The 22,834-nt window shown below is 35.8% G+C and overlaps 1 protein-coding gene across 1 annotated transcript; it reads right to left on the minus strand.

Moving 5' to 3' along the window:
* Window positions 1-873: 873 nt before the first annotated feature.
* On the minus strand, window positions 874-21,608 carry LOC112563663 (structural maintenance of chromosomes protein 3-like). The gene is made up of 33 exons (XM_025237872.1): window positions 21,484-21,608; window positions 20,831-20,906; window positions 20,157-20,195; window positions 19,210-19,349; window positions 18,448-18,527; window positions 18,066-18,144; window positions 17,798-17,915; window positions 17,252-17,366; window positions 16,982-17,042; window positions 16,782-16,862; window positions 16,259-16,423; window positions 16,018-16,139; window positions 15,543-15,687; window positions 15,327-15,395; window positions 15,053-15,156; window positions 14,593-14,692; window positions 14,155-14,315; window positions 12,790-12,931; window positions 12,506-12,656; window positions 11,554-11,773; window positions 11,190-11,271; window positions 10,613-10,804; window positions 9,457-9,640; window positions 9,112-9,182; window positions 8,747-8,836; window positions 8,492-8,578; window positions 8,065-8,208; window positions 7,513-7,584; window positions 7,102-7,191; window positions 6,828-6,890; window positions 5,651-5,828; window positions 4,812-4,918; window positions 874-4,592 (listed from the first exon to the last, which is right to left on the minus strand). Exons 1-33 carry the CDS (start codon window positions 21,496-21,498, stop codon window positions 4,521-4,523), a joined length of 3,615 nt encoding a protein of 1,204 aa, XP_025093657.1. The 5' UTR covers window positions 21,499-21,608; the 3' UTR covers window positions 874-4,520.
* Between the last annotated feature and the right edge of the window lie 1,226 nt (window positions 21,609-22,834).

The following is a 22,834-nucleotide window of genomic DNA, read 5'->3' on the forward strand; positions in this document are numbered from 1 at the left end:
GAACAGCCTCTCTCCACTTCTTCATGTTAGTCACCCAACTTTTCTTTTGCTTGCCACGGAGTCGACCGCCTTCAATGTAACCTTGGAGGGTCATCTTTGGCAAGGTGTCATGTCGGACATGACCAAACCACATCAGCTTCTGTCGTTTGATGGTAGCGAACAGAGGCTCCTGTGGACCCAACAAGTTGGGGACTGCGCAGCGGACGAAGTCGTCTTTTGCTCCCTGCAAGAGATACGAAGCAATTCATTTTGAACGCCTGGATCCGTCGTTCCAATACCGGTAGCAAGGTCCACGTCTCGCAGCCGGACAGTGATGGGGACTTGTAAAGCCTGATATTGGTATGAAAGCTGACACTTCTGTTGACGAAGTCATCATCTACTTTGAATGTCCGTAATAGTTCATCTCGTGTCCTGCTTTATCCAAAGCCTTCTTGTAATCATTAGCTATGGTAGAGATCTTTGCCATACTTTATACAAAGTTCATATCTTGTGATTCTGAATGCAGATTTTTAAAATAATTTCTAATCCTGTATGCTAGTTCCTGGGATCATTATGTATTTCTAATGTCAGCGTCCTCAATGGATTGCTGGCCTTTATTTAGGGTTAGCCACTTCTGCATATTTTTTTTTTTAAAAAAAACCTCAACTAATGTCCTTCATGCATTTTTACACTGCTATACTGATTAGTTGTTTTTTTTAAATGCACGAAATAGTCAGCTCTCAACACACATTCAAAATACTGAACTTGTCTGGGCTGTATATTTAGCTCACGTGATTCTAGAAAATATTGTAATATTCAATTGACAGAATAATTTTGGACTATTTGTATGTGCACGTGAAACAATAACAAGAAGCAGGAAAGGCTAACATTAGACTATTTTCGTCACTATATTCTTTATTGTGATAAACATCAACTGTTAATACAAACATAGAACAGGAACCTGTTATGGCAATGAAAATACAAAACTGTACACAACAAAGATGGTGTGCTTTAAGAAGTTATAGACAACAAGAATTCAGAAGAAAGTATAAATGAATTTAAAATTGACCAAACTGGGCAACTTACCAGGCATCAGAATAAACCAAGGAAACCATCTCATAAGATGGTGTCGAAATCTGGTGTCGTCTACGATCTCTTTTATCCACTAAAACCTATTCAGCAAACTAAAATAGATGCAGATCTTCAAGTATCTTTGCCAAAACAAATCCGTAAACAATGAATGATGCATCTTCTTAATCTATGCACAAATCCGGTGTCTATACAGGTGTACACATCACACATGCACCTCTAAGTTCTTAAAATATGAACACATATGTATTGGTGGCATAGAAAAGCATGCTGAAAGGTCCAATCAACTCTTACTTTCACCAGGAATCAGAAGCAGATGAAATACACCACGCAAACAAGCGTGAGGTCTACATAATGAACTGTTTGCGGTTATCACTATGAAGATTAATTTTCTATAATTTTTTTTTATACTAGATTAGAATCCACAATGTTGAACAATCACTTTTCAAAAAAAAAAAAAAAAAAAAAATCACCTTGTCAGATGCAGATGACTATACATTCTTTCATGGAAATTTGTAAAATTTCTCTTGGGATAACAAAAACAAAACACAAAAAATACCCACCTTACAAAGTACCTCTTTGTAAAACTAGTTTACTTTTAGTGTGTATGGGAAGGAAACATAAATGAAACAGAACCCAGGGATTTTGTGCTTGACAACCACAGGTCAATGAATTTGTCTGTTTCTTTGGCAACCACACATCAATGAATTCCTTTTTTTTAAAAAGTGAGAATATGTTATAAAAGAATTCTATTTTTCAAGCATCAGCATAGTACTAAAACTCATCTTTAAAGTTTGATAATTGAGAGAGATAGAAAAAAAAAACCCATACAATAAATAAAAAGTAAATGAACAAGAGAGGGAGCTGGAAGGATAACAAAGACAAAAACTGACATGGCTATCCAAAAATACACTGGAAAAAAAACAAAATAGTAGTACAGGGATGTAACATGATTGTGGACACATTAGTTTTTCTTGTGCATGAATAATTTTTCTAGAAAGCAAACCTAAATTCAAATCAAACAAAATATTCAATGCACTCAGAATATAACCAATGTTAGTTCTGAGTATGAATCGTTCTTACTGAATCATTTCTCAGCATTCATTCTGACAGACTTATTTTCCACATATATGCATTTATACATGTGTGTGTATATGTGGTGTATTAGTATGTGAGTACAGGAATCACTCAAGACTTTTAGATTCTAGCAAGCCATTGACAGTTTTACATTTCAACAAAGAAAGGAAATGCTACCAGCAAGGCTAAAATAAACCCGATGCACAATGGCAAAAAAGGGGTTGTGTTATTTACATTTCCACATAGCTTCCATTTAAGTTTTGATGAAGAGGTGCCTGCTCAATGCAGATCTAGATATCAGCCTATGATTAAACCATCAATCACAGTATGAAGTATTTGTATAAATACTTTTTAAAAATTTGAGTTGGGCATTATATATGAAAGCAATGTCTGTCACTTCTGGAAAAATGTAGCCACAAAAAGAGACATGGTTCATAGAAATCTTTTGTTACTGAATCCACAAATGAATGACATTATTGCTTTTCTAGAGATAAAACAGTGACTTGACAGACAAAAGCAATGATCTTGAAGATATGATGACAATAGTCAGAGAAACTAGTCCACAAATTTGTCAGATGAACGGCTGTTTAGTGTGTAACATAAACTGTATCAACTATTATGTCTAAATACATTTTTAATGCTCTATGTGCATGTATGTGTGAGTGAGAGACAGTACATTCAATAAGCACAGACAATGCATATACATCCATGGAAAAAAATGTACAGATCCTTTCTATGCGGCAACATATGTGTCAAATTAAAGTTACACTTTGAAACGAAGAGCAACATGCACTTAACAGCTATTTCTACACGCCACAAAGCAAGAAAACATACTGCACACACAGTGCATCATACATGCCAAACCAATCCATTAACTCACAACAGTTTCACCATACTTAAACACTGCTCTCAAGTTTGCTAGTTGTGGAATTACCACTCCCATCACAAACATTGGAATTTGAATAAATGTACATTATGGAGCACCTATGACTTCTAGCATCTTTCAGTTTTTACCAAATTCCGCTACAGACTGCCAAAGGAAATTAGCAAAAGCATGAGCTCATTAAGAATAATGTCTATGAATATATGTAGTCTTATGAATATATAGTGAAAGATTTCAATGATAAAAATTCTTTCTCTTTATGTACATCTTTCATTGTTCTTGTTAAATATTTCAAGTATCCTTTCTGAATTCTGCAATAAAAAAGTCTTATGCTGGAGAAAAACACCTTGTTAAAAATTCTTCTTTTGTGCCACACATATACTAGTTCATACCCACAGCCAGCCAATCAAAGCCATAACAAATAGCTTTCCACATGAAGTTATTTACAAAGATACACACTAACTGCTTGCAACAAACCAGCATAAATTAATGAATGCTGTATTAGAACAAGCCCAATCTTCCCAAACAAGCTTATCATTTGTCAACACACCCAACAAATCAATCATACAAATAACGTGATCAAGTAGTTATATCCTTTCAAGCGTTGCCGCCCACAAAATTAAAAAAAAAAATTGAAACCTTAAAATGAAAACTTTCAAAAATAGTAACACGATGTGATGTATTCATTTTCTCAAAAAATGAGAGACTATCTTCATATAAATACATGTTTCAAATGCACTTCAGCTGCACACAAACTGGTTTGCATTATCATCTTCCCATATAACAAGAAACATTCTTTAAATTTCCATGCCCTTAGATGCTGCCTTTTAACTGTTTGGAGAATACACACTCATGACAGACACAGATGACAAGCTGGACAAGATCATCCACACTGTAACATTCCTCAGTCATCCAAAGGGCCAACCCCTGTCCACCATTCAAAACAAAAAAAAAAAAACACAAAAAAAAAAAGAAAAAAGAAAAGGGATTGAACAGGAGTCAAATATGCAAAAACTTAAAACTATTAATTTTAATTTTAATTAAAACAGTTGCATTCACCATCAATCCACTACTCTGAATGACGCCCTGTAAACAATATTGAACTGATGTTAAACTTGAAGAGCTTAGTCATGAACATTAGACCACATGCATCAGCCCAAACCACCACAGGATGAACATTTCTGCATTTCTTACCACTGCTTGTCCCGTTTTGTTTGTTTTGTTTTTTTTGCATTAGGACAGCAAACAACAGTCAATATTTTATTGTTGCTGCTAGTGTCAGGAAGACACAAACACATTCTAAGATGACAAAATCAACAGCAGTTCCATTTAATAGAATTTGCTGTATCTGGCAAGAATGGTATCAAAACCAACACACCTTGAACTCTGGGAAGCAGTTGTCCTCCAACATGGCCAAAGAAAGCTATATTACAACTGTAAAACTGTCTAGAGAGCAAGAGGTGTTGAAATGCTCAAAGTATGCTGTCTACACTCATGTATGTGTTGTATCATCTTCTACAAAATCCTTTGCTTCCTCCTTGGTCACACATTCTACATGACTAACCTGCAAAAAAAAAAAAAGGAAAATATATTATTCAAAGTGACCTGTCTTCAACGTGTAAACAAGGCAGAATTCATTATGGTCACTGGTGTAATTTTGTTGGTTGACAGTTCATTAGTAATCATGCAAAGCTCATTTAGTCAAATCCAAATTATTCAATGTTTTAAGGTGTCGGAGAAGGAGTGAAAGAAAAAGAAAAAATGTGAGAAAGAAAGAACTAACTTTATTTCTGAACTTGACACCATAGAATTTATCTGCATGTTCCAATAGTTCTGGCCTGAACGTGGTAGTAATAAACTGTGCTTCCTGAGACAGCTCATGGATCATGTCTGCAGCAAAAGAGGGAGGAACAAAGCTCAAATTATGATGAAAATAAAATGAACACAAAATGAACTACTTGTCACAAGTACATGTACTCAAAAGTACCATTTTTTATGGCAAAAATTTCTTTCATTGAGTACCAGATGATATGACTATGTGGAGTTATCCCAACTAGCTACCTCAATTCAAAGCTGTCTATTCCAGATTGGTCCTGATTCTGACAAATGAATATAAGAATACACAAACTCACTGCGATTAAAAGGCAGGTCTTCCAAATAAGAAAATAGAACAAAACCCAGGGCATGGACTCAAATTATGTGAGTTGAGAAAGAAGAGTACCCACAACAAATTCCAAGGTGGAAATAAGAATGACCCACTGGTCGTGCACAGGACAAATCTCTCTTATTACATGTCAAAGTACACAAATCTGGTGTTAACTCAAAAACGACCACAGGACCAAAAAAATCAATATTTTACAGTATAGGGATCTCACCTTAAATAAGTCTCCAACAATAGCACAGCATCTGTCGTATTTCTATCTACAGCACAAAATATTAAGCTCTGTCCTTTACTCTGACTGCTAGAGTATTTTGACATCACATACATTCTGACTTCTCTCAATGTATTTAAGCCTTGATTGCTCACTGTCTTCTTGAAACAAGAAGGTAGTTATGAACTTGGCCAAATTCCCCCATACATGCATAAACAAAGACACACACTTTCTCTCTACTTCTCTGTACCTGCCACAGCCTTCCTGTGCTGAGCATCAAGAGCCTGGTCAATCTCATCAAACAAGTAGAAAGGTGCTGGGTCACATTTCTGAATAGCAAAGATGAGGGTCAAGGCCACCAAGGACTTCTGTCCTCCAGAGAGTTGTTGCATGTCTCGCATCTCAGCTTTGTTGCCAGTGAAAGACACCTGTTTGGAGAATAAAAAGACCAAAACTAATGACTGGGAAACAACATACAGTGGAACCTCGGTTAGCGAACGCCTCGGATAGTGAATATTTCGGTTAACGAACAAAAATTTCGTTAAAAGTTTGTCTCGGATAGCGAACAAAATTTCGGATAACGAACAGCCACGTGAACCCCACGTGACCGACCAGCATGTCATCATTCGCGCTCGAGACACAGTTACGATCAGTCGTTCCTTATCTATGCGCATCCTTATTATTTAGTGATTGTTGTGCTTTATTTTAATAACATAATTCTCAATCATGGCTCCAAAGAAGATTAAGAGCAATTAATAGTAGTGAGGTAATGACAAGTAAGCGGCCAACAAATGAATTGAAAAAGGAAATGATTTCAAAGTATGAAGGTGGCATGCGTCTGTCGGATATGTGATGTTGTATTACCCAAGAGTTTTACAAAAAAGACAGAAGGAGCAGACACTGGATAAGTTTTTTCCTTTAACCTCAAAGCTACAGAAAAGGGAAGTCACCCCGATTTTATAATGTCACGTGTGCTCATGGAGGGGGAATCAAAGCAGTAATTCCACCCCTTCCTCCCCACCTGCTTCCAACCACGTCGTCAAAACGGAAAGTTTTCTGATGTTTAAATGCTTTCATTAATGTTTTTATGTTTATTTAACTCCATTTATATTGTATTATAACTGTTCTCATTAAAACAAATACCTATATAGCCTGTAACTTTGAAATATTAGCGAGTCAACAGGGGCTGGGAACCAATTAAATCTATTTCCTTTATTTCTTATGGAAAAAATTGTTTCGGATAACGAACATTTCGGATAACGAACAGCTTTCCAGAATGGATTAAGTTCGTTAACCGAGGTTCCACTGTATGCCAAACTTGTGAGTTACATGGCATGCAAACCAGTAAAAGGTGGTAGCAATTTGTGGGCAAAAAAGACCGGCACGCAGCAATGCATCTATATTTATCATAGATGTAGGATACTTACCTTGATGCCAACACCAGTGAACTGCTCCACAAGGGGCACTGATGACTGACCATCTTCCTCTCCCTGTTAGAAACAATCTAAAAGGTCATAACCAGAAACTTCTTAACATACACCATATTTGGAAAAGTAGGGAAAGGGAAAATGAAAGGAATCACCAAATATTTGAGCTGCACATTTGGAGAAATGTGCACTAACAAACAGACAGTGTGTGCAGGCATTGGTGGGTGAGACCCAATGCAAAAATAACTTCTGTCAGCACTTTTCTTCAACTCACCTGCTGGTCTGCCTCTCCTTTCTTCATGACCAAAACAGCATGACCCTGTGGTACTAACTTCTTGAAGATTTCACTGAAGTACTTAGAAACCTAGTACAACATAGGAAAGCCATTTATCTCTGACACACACCGCAATCCACATCACCTAACACTTACATTAGCAGCTAAAAGCATTCACTGATGAGTATTTACTTTTAAGACGAAGTGATGAGTGATTTGAGAGATGATGTGTCGATAACATCAAGATTTCACATAGTTTAAGAAAAAGAGCTGTTCCCCAAACCACAGAAAGTAGAAGTAGTAGAGGATGGCACACACTCTTGTTCATTTGCAATAGGACCATACAACAATGTACAATAACATCAATCCACTAACAATGATGACAACAATTAAAATACAAATTCTTATAACCTGCTTGAAGGTCAGCTGAATCGCTTCATATTTTCTGTGGTCAAGAGCATCCATAAGGTCATGAACAATGGACTGGAACATACCACGAACATTTCAAGTGAGTTTAAAGTATGTTGTAGCTTAAATTCAACAATTAGTTCATAAAGCTCTTTGATTTCATTCAAGAAGGATGCTGCTAACATCAAGTTGACCTACTCTTCTGCTTCCATTTCTTCTTTGCCCAGCCAAAAGCCAAAAGGGGACAAATTTGGTATCATAAAACAGAAGTTGAAAATCTGTAGACATTTCTGTGGTAAATCCCCTTACATATTTTAGCTATTAGTGGCTCTGTATGGATGTTTTATCTGGTACTAACTATAGCATATACAAAAATCTGAATCATCTGAAACTGACTTCAGCATCTTTGCCTCTTTGATTTTGCATATCAACATGAATGACCGTCCTCCAAAATTCTTTAAAGAAGAAGTTTTAGTGATGTAATGAGGTAAAAGTCAATAGGAAAAAAATGTTATTGTTAACTAAGACATAAAATGCTTAAGATTAAATACACACCTCATGTGCCCGATCTAGCTCTTCCTTCCGCTTAATAAGCTTCTCTTTTTGGTCGGAGAAGTTAACAAACTGATCTAAGGCCTTTTTGTTGACATGACTGTACTTCTTAAGTTCCGCATTACACTGCTCCAACTTCTTGAACAGCTGTTTACACAGAAGCACATTTTATATTTATATTCAACTATTTCTACCTGTCTTGATATTACATTTGGACATCTTGCTCATAATTTATTTTTTTGCTAAAACTAAGAAAACAATGAACTACACAGAACATCTTTTTTTAAAAATGACTTGTTTGGTCCATAAACATTTTGCTGAAGTTTCTAATTTATGATTACACATGCATAAAAATGAGCAGCCAACTGGACTTTGGACTAAAATTAAAGAAAATACTTTAAATATTTGTAAATGGTGTGGTGTCACAGACCTGTTTAAGACTGAAGTCTTGATACTTTTCAAAAGCATCACTTGGTAAAGATCCTAGTTCACGAATTTTACGCATGCAATCCTCTTTCTGAAAGGAAAAAAAGCTTTATATAAAAACTAAGGTTAATTGGGTGGAATGGGAAGTCATGTGCTCTATGTATGTTCATAAGCATCCTGTTTTCTGTAATATGCCATTAAAAATGATATACTTTAGTTATTCGAAGCAGTTGGATAGCAGTCTGGACTATGAACTGACCTTCTTCAGAAGCAAACTCTGTTTATTTGTCATTTTCTCTAAGTCTTTGGCGTCCTCTTGTATCTTCTCTTGGATTTCACGTTCTTGGCCCTAGACATTTTAATTTTTCCACAATTTGTTTTAAGAATAATCATGAAATACACATTATTAAAATAAAAATAAAAGCAAAGTGTTCATACATGTATGCATATAAACAGTTATCAGAAATATGAATAAAAAAGATAATAGAGTGTAAGTGTTTTGAGGCATTTTTGATTACATAGAGGCCCTGTACTTGTGGCAAAAGACAATAAATTTGAGCACTGTCACTTGTGTAACATTGCTTACATGAAAGAAGAAGAAAAAAAAAGAATAAGAATGCTAACCTTCCAGTGCTCTAAATTTGTTTGCATTTCTTTCTGTTGCTTGTTGAACTTTTCTATAGAAGCATCCAGCTCTGCAAATAATGAAAACCATTTTTCTTAAAACAAAGTAATCCTTTAAACAAACTCATTACTACAAGGAAATTGTTAGAAATAAGTGTTCTAAAACCTACTTTTCTGTGATCAAACCAAGTGAACAAGAAGAAATCAAAATAGCTTGTGTGGAGCATATCAACTATTGAATTATTAAAAATGTGCTTAATTTTTCAGCTCCTAGATCTGATCCAATCAATGGAGACATAATTACATGTGTAGAAAAATATCACATTATGAATAATGACTTATCACCTTTGTTCTGAGTCCGTATTTCTGAAAGCCGTTTATCAGCGATCCGTAGCTCTTCATTGTGAGCATTTAGTCTTCGATTTCGCTCTTCCAGTGATGCTTCTTGCATGTCGGCTAATAATCGCTCACGTTTCTTGGTCAAGTTGTTGTTCAACAAGTTTTCTAGTTTGTTCTTTTCTCCTTCAAGCTGTTATGGTAAAACATGGTGCCCAGATAACTATAATTTATCTGAATAGTACATAGAGATTCAAAACAATAAATTGTCCTTGTATATTATCTTTCTTTGATATTATCAGACAATCTATTAAGAGACTACACCCAGGGCTTCTGCTTACGCAAAAAATTGCGTACAGTACGCATTAAAAGTTCGGAGGACCCCTTCAATTTTCGTCAATGGGGTCCCCTCCAAAGTTGGGCGAAGAACAGGGACCCCTGAAAAATCTGAAGAAGGGGTCCCAGGGACCCCAAAGAATTTAGCCTTAGCAGAAGCCCTGACACCTATTTTTCACCAAACAAATTATTGCCCCTTGTCAGTGGGGGTTAGCAGCTTATGTTGGTAGAAGCTCCCTTGAGCCCATGTACTTTCATCCTAGACCATTTAGCTCTGCAAAAGAGACTTCAGTAGACTTTTTATTCCCCCTGCCCCAGCCAACCATGCAGATAAACAAAAGAGTGTGAAGGCATTCAAGTAACGTTGCCTGATTTTGAAAAAAGATAATTTACAAGGAAAATTTCATTTTCTTCTTTAACTTTACCAGATGACCCCACTATTCAGAGAATAACTATCAAGATGTGGGCTCTGCCAACCCATACTTGCTAACCATCCAACACACCTACAGTGTGCTGTGTGGCTGATGTTTTCTTTAATCTTATAAAAACAAATGAACAGTTGACATGCACAAGCAGCCAAGCTGTAAAGAACAGTTGTAGCTCCTAATAGCTGGGCCATCTGGTAAAGGTTAAGAAGAAATCACTCTCGACATGAGTCACAGAAAATCTGTATCCCATGTCTGGGGAAAGTAATCAAACTTTTTGCAGAGCTCTCTTCCCAACATCAGACAAGATAAATTAATTTTTGAATGTTAAATGAAATCTTCAGAAAGAAATCAATAATGCCCTACAACTGCATACAAAGGTCATCATAAACACGGTAGCTCACCCGAATACGCTCTTGCCACGTGGCCCTGTTCTGCTGAGTCAGCTGTGTAATCTGGTCAGTGAGGCGATCAACCTCTCGCTGATCATCCATGGTTAGCTGAGACTGCAAGTCAGTGCCAAGCTCCTCTTTCAATGCTTGTGCCTGACCCTGCATGGCCTGTAGGCTGGCCTGAAGACTGCTCACACTTTTGCCCTGCCACATACATAACAGTGAGGATCTGCCTTTACTGATGACTGTAGGATCGATAGCAAGACAGGGATCATTTGTCCTAAGCCAGCAAATAAGGTTATATCAATGCAGGGCATCTGCAGATCTGAACCCAGAACACCCAATCTTTGCTGCGAAGTTAGACTGCTGTGCCACCATGACCATTTTATATGACAGCTACAAGAAATGATGTATGGTTAAGTGAGCTAGTTGATTCCCCCTCAGGGACTTACCAAGAACGGCACAAACTGTTAAGGATGTGTAATGCTCAACAATGTAGAAATGTAATCCCCTTTTTCTAGTGTCTGAAGTTAAAATAAATCTTATTCAGTAAATTAGTGTAAAGGGTGCTTTATGAAGCATCTCTTACCCTTGAGGGTTTTGCTCTCTCCAATGAGACAAGCTCCTCTTTAGCTAGTCGAATCTCAGCTTGCATCTTCTCATAGTTATCTCTGGACACATAGATTCATATACTTTGTTGGTTTTCTAAACACATAAATGTCTTTTATCAAGATGAGAATGCAACTTAAAGGCCCTCAAAGCTCAATTCCCTTTAGTCTAATATCCCAGGTCAAACTATCCACTACACAGGACACTGAAACTAAGGCTGTTGTAGCCTTTATCAAACAACAAAAAGTTATTAGAATTGTAAATAATCAGATTCCAAAGACAACATTTTAAAGCTCTGTTCACAACAGTAATATATCCCTCATTGATGAAGGAAAAATTCTCACTTGTGTTTACTATTTTTGGTTTCTGTGGTCTGCATTTTTGACACAAGAGAAGTAATTTGGGCCTCAAGCTCTTCCATCTTTGCACGATGGGTCTCATACTCCTGTTCGTGTGCTTGAAGTGACCTCTGTAGTTCCAGCTTCGACTTCTGCAAGTCAAGTCGGGACCTTCGTGTATCATAGTAACCACCTGTTAATGCCCCACGTCTGCTCACCTGATCACCTGTCAGTAGCAAGCAAAAGTTATTCACAATTCTTAATCATTTGTTTTAGTAACATGAGTGTTAAGGAACACAGTAATCCGTTCTAATGTCTTAAGAATTATATGTGATACAGAATACATCTTTCACTTTTTACATAAGATAATAATTTTCAGAGTGCTGTGTATCTTGGACATCCTCATTAAAGAAATGTATGTTAATAGTCACAGTCACTCTATACAACTGGACTTATTAATCTTAAAAGATAAAAGCATACAAAAGGAATATTTTCTTAATAACATTTTTAAAGAAAACTTTCATAATGGAAAAAAGTAGAATCACACTGAACATTAAGTAAAATGTATAAGAATTAACAAATAAATTTCAAAAATGAATTACAACTGAAGTAATGCTTAGAGAAGCAAGCCAATGCTTATAATTGCAGATTAAGTCTGAGCAAGACTATGAAATTTCAGAATATTACTGTAGCTTTAGCCCATCTTAAGATTTAGCTTTTCAAATAAACACAATGCAACCAGTGTTATTTTCAGAAAATGAAATTTTATTAAAATTTATCGTCACTCAGAAATATGAATTTATATCAAAACACTTCTTTCAACAAAAATGTATCTGAACCAAAGGCATTACAATCAAAGTATCAAGACCTGTTGATGTCTCAAATTCAACCATGGAATTCCAATTTTTTTTTATTATGGGAAGCCACTTCTGACTTTAATGGGTTCCAATCAACTTACCATCTAAAGTGATGCAGTCCAAGTTCTGTGTGCGAGCAATCTGTGTAGCAACCTCCATGTTGCGGGCAATAAGTGTTTTGCCAAAAACGTGTTTCATGGCTGGTGCAAAAAGCTCATCGAACTTTAGCTTACTGATCATGGGGATTGCATCCTGTAAATATCAAATAAAAACAATTCTAAACTTTTCAACTACTCGTCATTCTGTCATGATATATACTATTTAAAATAATCCATTTCAAAAGAAGTATATAATCTCTTAGATGAGGTAAAAACTCTCAACTTACACTGGTGTCTGGGTAATGTGTATCACGGTTGTCTAGACGGTTCAGTGGCATAAACGTCACTTCTCCTGCCAATCCAAGACGGTTCATCTCCTTCAAGATTTGTGTACCTGTCTTGTCTGTATCCACGATATGGTGAAACAGCCTGACAACATTTAACATAAGTGGTATAAAATACAGATTTCATATTTACAGTTCTTTGATCATAGACAAACCCAAGGTGTACAACATAACAAATATTTTGCATTCATGCAACAAAATCTCTGATGCTGAATTAAAATAAACCTTATAAATAAAGCACAGCCTGGTGGTATCTGAGGTGGTAATTGATTATTATGTAATTATATAATAAAGATAATTACAACACACCATTAGTCTGGCCTTCAACAAACTTGAAAGAAATATTCTTTTTAGTCAAGAATAAAGTTGTAAGCAATGTTTGGGTGGCATATGGCATTCTATGCCACTGATGTTGATCGGCTGAAACCTGCTCCAAGTGACCCCACGTCCAGCCCTTTTCTTTCATCTCCCTTTCCATTGTTATATGGCATTCCAAACCATGCTTATTTTTCCCATTCTGACATGAGTCTAAATGAACAAAATCTACTGTGCAAACTGTCACGCACTTGCATCACAGTCCAAATTTGGACATCATTTGAGAGCCAGAGACAGGGACAGAAAAATAGACAAGGACAGTGAAGTGAGCAAGTGCATCATGTGGCTGTAGCCCTTGCCTCCCCTTCTTTTTCATCTGCTCTGCGTGAGTGCACTGTTCCACCCTATTTAGTTTATAGATATAGGATAAAAAGACCATAGCGTAAATCTTTATGTGCAATATACTTAATTACAAACAGCCACCTCAAACTCAGGCATGTCAATGAGAATACAGCATATTCATATCCACTGCACCTCATTGCCTCTCATACATTCATGGTTCAAGCTTACATAGAAGCTACATTCATTTGCACACAGCAATGTTCAGAAGTAGCACAGCTGAAATGACTAAGTGTAGCCTCAATCTGTTGGTCATCCATGCAGGTATACAAAATAGGTGGCCTGATGAAAGTTGAAAAAAAATTCTCCTGACAGGACATACTTATCATCACGAAGAATTTGAGACATTTTCAGCTATTTTTTTTCATTGCATAAAGCATAAGAGATCTGAATATTAAAAAACCCCAAACCACTAAGCTTTATTTAAAAAAAAAAAAGCTTTTCTTTGTATTAGAATTATTTGAAAAAAATACCTTTTCTTGGAACAAGTTATCAAAGCTAGGTATGGAAATTTAGTTTTGAAAATCTACTATTTATAACTGCTTTTCATGAGACTTTGTTTAAGATGCCTTAAAACAACCAGAGGAAACATACCTTGTACCAGCAGTGACTTCAACACATGTGAAAAATGTCTTCTCGCAGTCAAACACTTCAATTAAGATGCCATGATATCCTGCTACCACATCTGGAAATTTGTTCTGGTCACGAAAGTTCTGTAGTACTTTGTTGACGCTGTCAATACCATTCAACAAGGCCTGACAGAATGAGGAATAAAATCATTAAATATTACAGTAATCAACTTAAAAAACTACATATGAATGAAGTAGTAACACAGATTGACACCTCAATAAAGAATCTCAAAAGTGATTAAGCACAAAAAGAGTATTGCCTTACTAAACACGCTGGAATACAACTTTCAGCTACCAACGTATGAATCTTATCATGTGAACAAAATGGCATGCATAAAATTTCACCAAATAACTTTTATTAGCACGAGGATAGGCTGTTATAGCACAACAATCAGTAATGTACCTTGCCCGTCAGGGACCGGAGACCTTGCTCTTTCTTGCTCAGCTCTTCACGCACTGCATTTAGTTGTTGTTGCAAAGCATTTTCTGTTCGCCATAACATGCTGAAATAAAATAAAATACACATGAACATCTCTACACCAACAAAAGTAAACAAGACAATATTGTTATGGTTAATGCCTTTGCATAAATGTAACTGATACATTTTTCTCAAAAAATATAAACTATCCAAAATAAAATGCTACATCATTTACTATTCCTTTTATTATTAAAAAATAAGGAAGATTAAAAACACATAGAGATGTCTTTAATAACAAAATACATAATTGTACTGCAATAATGGTGGTTCTTAAGGTGGCTCTATGTCTACAATCAGTCACCAAGAATATAAACCTGTGTGAGCGTGTGTGTGCATGCAAATGAATATGTTTATATGTGAGCCTTTGTCAGATCCCTTAACTCACTTGCGCTCATTTTGAAGAGCATCCTTCTGGACCCTGAATTCATCCAGAACCTTATTGTTCTGTTCTATAAGCTCTTTGTGCTTTTCAAGATTTTCTGTAGTTCTCTGTGAAGCATGGAAAAATAGAGATGTAAGTATCTTCATACACTTTACAAAACAATGTCAAGCTTATACACCTGCATGGTATACACACAAAAAAAGAGTTTGTTCATATACCAAGAACTGAATCTCACGGAGAAATATTCACTAAGACATAACAATTTTTTTTTTTTTACCTCAATGGTTTCTCTTAATTGAGTAACCTTGTTCTCATCTTGGCCTGTATCTTCTTGCAGGCGGCGTATCTACAACACCACACAAGTATATCAATGAAACAATCTTTCATATTGTTCACAAAGCAAGACAAAAGACTATGAAAGATGATTATCAAGAATCCAAGTACAATAAACGATGTGCCCATTCAATTGTATCGTATCCTGTATGCACCCTACCTGATCTTCTTTGTCTTTGATGGCCTTATTCAGGGATCGTAACTCTTTTTTGATCCAGGCATCCCGATCTTCTCGAGAAGTGAAATGACTTCCTCGTCCTTGTTTGGCGTAGAGGTCTTTACGTTTCTGTTCTGCTGCCTGTAGACTGCATTTAGACATCAAAGGATGCTGCAGTTGTTAATTCCTAAATTCTGCTTTGCTTCAATACACAATTTCAAAAAAAAAACCACTCTTTTATAGCTTTTACACTCTTTAACTGTCATTTTCGAAACTACTGGGTTCACCATTTCATGCATTATGACTGATGAATTCTTGCAACTGATCCTATCATTAAAAAAAAAAAAACCACCTGTGACACAGCAAAGAAGTACCATGCTATGTTGCTCATGCCAGAAACTTAACACATGCTGTCATTACTAACATAAAAACCAAAAACAAAACAAGAACAAAAAACCAGAAGCTGAGCAAAACTCACGCAGCAGAAAGATCTTCTTCCTGTTCTTTCTTCTGCTCATACTTCAGGGTGACAGCCTCCAACTGTTCTTGAGTCTGCTGTATGCGATCTGTAACCTTCTGAAGCTCACTTTCTGCCTTTTTCTATAAAATAGAAACCCATCGATAAAAATATGCACAAAAATAACAATTGATCAATACTTTAGATATAACAAATAAAGTGACAATCAAATCAGGTAAAATGCAGAAAAAGTCTAACATACCCTGAGATTAGTGTTGCCCTCCATTTCATCCTGAATATCCTTGATGTCCAGTTCTAGCTTGGCTTTTTTCTTCATCAATTCTTGGTTCTCTAAGCCCAAAGCATCCCTTTCTTCTAGCAGACTTTGCATCCGTTGCTTTGCTTCTTTTAGCTCCTTATTAAGTGCCTAATCATAAAGTATTTTAACTGTCAGCATTTTCCATCCAGTACCTCATTTATGTTTCAAAATGCTTTTTTTGCATATGAATGCAAATTGAGTTTTCAATCTTTGACATCAATGTGCCCCCCAAGATGACATTCATAAACGTTATTTCTAAACACTAGTGATACTACATATCTTTTAACAGTGTTCTAAGGCATTTAATGACAAAAACAATGTTACTGAACTAATAATAGCTTTTTTGTGTTATTCAGTTTAAAATTCACCACTTACTGAGAGACCTCACATTTACTTTGATTACGAAATTGATAAATCTGAATCCTTCATGATTCAAGGAAAAATATTGTGTTGCTCTTGCACTTACCTTGACCTTGTCATTAGCTTGCTGCTGTTGGTCACGTAGTTGCTGTGCTTGGGCTCCGCTGTTTTCTCTCTTTTCTTGTAACTGAAACATGAACACATTTAACAGACAAAATAAAAATTTAACTACAACCCAAAGATATAACTCTATCCGCAGCTACCTTCTAAATATATCTTTACCAGCAAAATTGCATTTTGTCTTACCTCATCCAGTTTTCTGCGAGTGTCTTTAAGTTCATGATCATGAATTGTGTACTCCAAAGACCTGAAAAAAAAAAAAGACCACCAAAAAAGATAAAACCAGCAAACAAAAGAAATGACATCTAATAATATAAAAAAAATCCAGATTTGAAAACAGCAATCAGTTTATGAAAGGGACAACTGTCTTATAAACTAAACCAGGCAGCAGGATGATTTTTTTGTTTGGCCTTAAAGCCTTAAAAAAAAAATTACTAAAAATAAGAATTATAATACCTCCGCATTTTGTCCCATTTCTGGTATTCTTTCAGCTCCTCTTTTTCGGACTCTAGTGTGTTGAGACGTTCTTCGATGTACTTTAAAAGATCATTGATTTTTTCTCTTTTACCCTCTGTTGTTGGGAGAAAAAATAGTCATGATATAATTAAATTCTGCATCTAGGAACACTCTATATTTTGTTAAATATTTAAAGAAATTTCAGAGAAAAGAAAAGGACGTAAAACATTAAAGTACAACTATTTATTACTCTATATCTGTCAATGTTAAGTCTCTTCTTAGGCATCATTCTCTTGAGGGTTAAATGAGGTGTATAAAAGAACAAGGTAGCTGCAGATATCTTATTGGTATGACAAGTTCAACCTCTAGCATTTTGTTCAAGTTAGTACTGATCTCAAGAATGGTTATCCTAATGAAAAATATTCTCCAAAAAAGTTGATACTTTTTAAAAATTAGCCACTTCCTGAATGATTGGCTTTAAACTCCTTAATCTACAGCTGCATAACAAAACTGCATACAGTTAAGAAGGATTAATTATCTGTATACCTGTTTCACGAAGAATGCCTTTACTTTCCTCTTTGCGTTCGTCATAAACCTTTGTGCCAGCTACTTCTCGTAAAAGTTTGAGTCGTTGAGAATCTGGCGCTGTGGCCATCTGGTTAATCTGAAGAAGAGAAAATTGTTTCAGCTTAATGAAATCAAACAGATCCATAAAAAAATCTATTAAACAAGAAAACAAATTATTAAAGCAAAGGAAAATGCTTTTAGACTAGTGACTGTGACAGAAATATTCTTACAATAAAATACTTTGTACCTTTCCCTGCTTGACAATGTAGTATGGGTTACTTCGGGAAAACCCAGCACTCTCTAACAGATTCATTACATCTGTTTTTCTGTTGATGGAAACAATATGCACATTAAGTGCAAAGATGCAACTAAGGACAAATCACATCTAGAAAGATATGGTACAGCCCCCTAAATAATGATCCTTTAATCATGAAAACATTACACAGCACAAATATTATTGCAACTCTCCAATATATCAGAAAAAAATAAAAATAAAAAAGACACATTTTGCAATATTATAATCCCCATCTTTAAACTGACCAATATTATCTTTCACTAGTCTTTCTTCTGTATTAAAAATGAACTGAGCTTTATACTGTTTCATTAGGTGGTGAGGCAAAGATACTTACGTGACCATCTTTTTATCCAGAAAATATTGATCTTTCTTGGAGCCAATAACACGTCGTAATACAACTTCATCTTTTTCTATCTGTGAAAGAAAAAAGATGTCACTGATTGTTAAATCTTCTACAAATTCTATGCAAATTTACTGCTATTGCTAATTATACTCAAAAACCAAAATGCTTAAATTCTGTCATTTATAAATGTCTGAAAAATGTAATCTAAAGATTATATCATCTAATGCAGGGATGCACAACCTACGGCCCGCGGGCCATATCCGGCCCGCGAAACTTCTGCCCACTGTGCAGGAAATCGGCATGTTAGTAATAAAAGAAGACCTTAAAAAAACGAAAAAAAAAAAAAGGGAAGAAGAAGTATTTATCCCCAAGTAGGGGCGTCTCGATTTCGATTCAGTGCTCCGACTTGGTGTCTCTACGATGCAGCCGGACATTCAGAAGTTGGTTTCGGGAAAACAACTTCAAATATCCCACTAATTACTACATAATTAATGGTAAGTACAACTTGCTTCTAATAAAAATGGTATCTGCTCTATTTTTTTTTCTTTTTTGTATTTTTGCGGTGAAGTGGCCCGCGACACGGCTGTCCGAAATGGTTATGGCCCGCGACACGGCTGTCCGAAATGGATATGGCCCGCAGGCCGAAAAAGGTTGGGCATCACTGATCTAATGCATTTGATGGATTGGAAAATCCACATATTAAAAAAAAAATCTTCCCCAGACTAAAAAAAATTTACCAAATTGAGTTCTTACCGGAATTCGATTATCAGAGTTGTCAAAAATTACTTCCACAAATGCAGTTATAACTCGAGGTCCCGTTCCTTCATGCAGCAATGCCTGCCGTTGTTCTGGACGCATATGACTAAACTCATCCGACAAGACAAACTGGATGGCTGCAAAATAAATGTTGATAATTTTGCTTCTCAGAAATAACACAAAGCAAAGAATTTCCTTGGCAGACCACTAACACCAACTGTCCTTGAATAGGAATAGAAGTAAATTTTAACATATAAAGCAGAATCTTTTTTAAATTAATATACTAAACATTAAATCTACAGTACTACAGTGAAACTAATCCAGAATAGTTAAACAGAGTTTCCCACTGTGTAGAAATATGTATAAATCACCTATAAAAATACTTATAATGCAAGGAAAATTTGTCAACAGGTCTAAAACTATACACAATTTAGTGTAAGGGGTCTGAAAACTTTAAGAGTTTGGGTCAGTGATCTCATCATATAAGACATATAAAATAAACTAAAAATGATATTTCCTCAAAACTTGTTATCAAACATCAGTAACATACTTTTAAATGTACAAAAACATTATATCAGGGGGTAAAGTCATGATAATATTAACAAATGTACAGTGCTGTCTTTTCCCTGCTATAATCAATGACCCCTAATGCTTTTACTTGGGAAAAATGAGGGATGGATGGCATAAACCCTAAACAATTTTAACTAAAGGTTTAAGAAATCCCCAAAATAGTTTAATACATTGTCTTAACCAGGCAGCAGGATGATCATTTTTCCCACTTAAAGCCCTTTAGAAAAGTTTTGAATGGGAAACCCCTGCTTAACATTAAGTTTAAAATAGAGAGTGAAAAAAGAAATGGATTAAAAGCAAGTTTTAATTAAATTTAACAAGCATCATTAACATTAACTATGAAACAACACTCACACATATATATATATACTCACCATAAAAAAAGTTACTCTTTCCTGAACCATTTCTTCCGACTGTAAACATGAATTTAAACATATATCAGTCTAATCATGATGGCATGTGTACTGGTTCAACTTAAATAAAAATTATGACTGCTTATGGTTATCCGACTTGAAACAATAAAAATAAATGCAAAATTTGTAAAGCACATGCTCACACTCCTAAGGAGCATGCTCTTAGCGCTTAAGAACAAGAACGAAACATGGATAGCATACGAGGGACAGGAAAACAAATAAACAGCAAATGAACTATAAAATAATAACTCTACTAAACGAAGAATGAAATCAAATACAGAAAATACAAGGAGGAACCAAATAACAAGAACATGATGTTGCAAAAGGAAGGGTGTGGAAAAAAAAACTTTACAACTGCCTAAATATTCAACTGATTAGTTATTACAGGAAATTAAAAAAAACCTTTCCTGAAACCAAAGTTACAGACCTCTTAAACATTTTTAAAACGTGTATCACTATCAAATATCAGGTCTATAAAAACTAGACAAGTACCTTCGACAGTTCAGAACCTGTAATTTGTTGTTATAATGCTACATTTCAATGTAAAGACTGAAAAAATTTAGTACCTGAAATGGAAATTAGGAATAATTAATAATAATGATACACAATTTATATGAAGACCAAAGAAAACTTACCAATGACATTATGCTTTGGACTGAAAGGCTCAACAACTGTTTGATCTCGATAACTCCGGAAGCCTTGAATTATCACCTGAAAACAGAGTTAAAATGTAGAAGTTGAAAAATGAATTCCTTTTTTATTTATGCTATTCTCTTTTACCTACAGTGATGCGATGTTGAACATAAAAAGCGGTGCCTCTAACTTTATCATTCAACACGTTGCTAGTTTCGCTAAAACTCACTGAAACATTTCAAAACGTTTTTAATATACTGTCAAAAAATAAGTTTGTGCATGGCCAAAATGCCACGCTCGAATACCTTTGCATCAAAATACTGGCTGATAAATTATTTTAATTCTCTTTTTTTTTTTTACTAAATCGCACACTCCACATCTTGAAGCCATGTTTTCTATCGATGCTCGTTTGGTGAGTTATTTTACATTAAACACAGCTGCAACTAACTGTAATGAAAGACAGTTTCTGTAAATAATTGTCTGGAAGCATGCACACTTCTAATGTTTATAGTTAAACGCTGACCTACGTATCATCTCCTAGCAAAACTCGGCGTCATGCACACCGACCTTAACTCTTTAGTATTAGCATCCCACACATACTATTTCGCTAAATTGGAACTTTAATTGCAATTAATGAAAGACCAAACTCATTCACCTGCTTAATATACATTATGGATATTGCATTGCACTCTTCCGATCGCTAAAAAATACTACGTAATTGTCAATGATGTTGAAAACATCGACTTCCAGCCGACAAATGGCGGCAAAATAATGTAAATATGTCGCTTATAACAAAAAAATGAGACGCCGTTTGAAAAATGTTCATCAAAACCAAAGTGTTCAAAATAATTTTTAATAAGTGTTTAATATATTATTATTATGTCCCAAAAATCATAACTTACATATTAAATAATACTTTTGCAATGTTTTAAGCATCGTTTACAAGGGAATTTATTCCCTCCATAACTACAAGAGTTACTGTTACTGAACTTCACGACCGCTGTGGGCTGATGATCGAGGTTGATAGTATGTCTATGGATCATCCTATCACAAAATGTGTCCATTAGAGATGAAAAGAAAATCGAATTAAGATTATAATGAAGGTGAGGGTACATGATTCTAACTGGAATAGGCCAGGGCAGAGAGTTTGTTTTTTGTACTGTATAATTCTCCGCAGTGATGAATATGGCCTGTCATCAGAGAAGTATTGGCGACTGGTTGATTGGTGTTTGCCAATGAAAATAACTAAGTGCTTGCGCACTATTAGAGGGGGAGGGGAGATGGGAAGGAAATCGGAGTACTCGGAGAAAACCCAGCTTGTCGGCCATGCGAACAGCTGTCATAGACGAAAAAAGGACCTTCGGGTCGCCGATTTGTATGCTTGCGTGTAGGACAAGTAAGATATGAGCCTTCGCTGCTTTGGCCAGAAGGCTCATGAACGTTTGGGTGTATGAGAGAGGAAATGGAATTGTGTGCAAGGCGCCGGTCTGTATGGTGGTGTGTAGAATGATGGGAGGTCAGCTAGAGAGTATAGCTACAGCACAGAAGTAGCACAGTATCTGGTTCGATACTCTTTTGACGCAGCCTACTTTCGCACAGTTGACCTATAGCTATGGCTTCATAAAGTGTTGGTGAAAACAAGACAGCGAGAGAACGGAGAGGAGCATCGTCCTGACAAATGGCCCCTTGATTGATAAGTGAGGGCTGCAACTCCTCACTCCCCTATGGCCGTAACGTCACGGGGCTACCTTTATCTTTGACTTTTGCTTATATCATGACGTGACAACGACCTACGTACGACTATCTGACGTCTTAGTGTGTGTGTCCTCTCGCAGCCATACCCTCGATATTATTTTACACATGTGGCTTCAAATTAAAGCAGTGTAACAATCACCTATTCTTATTTTCTCTATCTTCCTCTCAACCTCTCAAACACACCAACAACATGCACGCACCCCCTAAAAAATGTACACCCACAGGGTAAAGAACCCACATGTACGCAACCC

The sequence above is a fragment of the Pomacea canaliculata genome, linkage group LG5 (genome assembly GCF_003073045.1).
Source record: "Pomacea canaliculata isolate SZHN2017 linkage group LG5, ASM307304v1, whole genome shotgun sequence".
NCBI lineage: Eukaryota > Metazoa > Mollusca > Gastropoda > Architaenioglossa > Ampullariidae > Pomacea > Pomacea canaliculata.

Coding starts and splice junctions, on each gene's coding strand:
- LOC112563663 (XM_025237872.1), bottom strand. Junction 8,837..9,111: donor CAAATTTAGAGCACTGGAAG/GTTAGCATTCTT, acceptor TAAAATGTCTAG/GGCCAAGAACGTGAAATCCA. Junction 4,919..5,650: donor GCACAGGAAGGCTGTGGCAG/GTACAGAGAAGT, acceptor CTTTTGCTGCAG/ACATGATCCATGAGCTGTCT.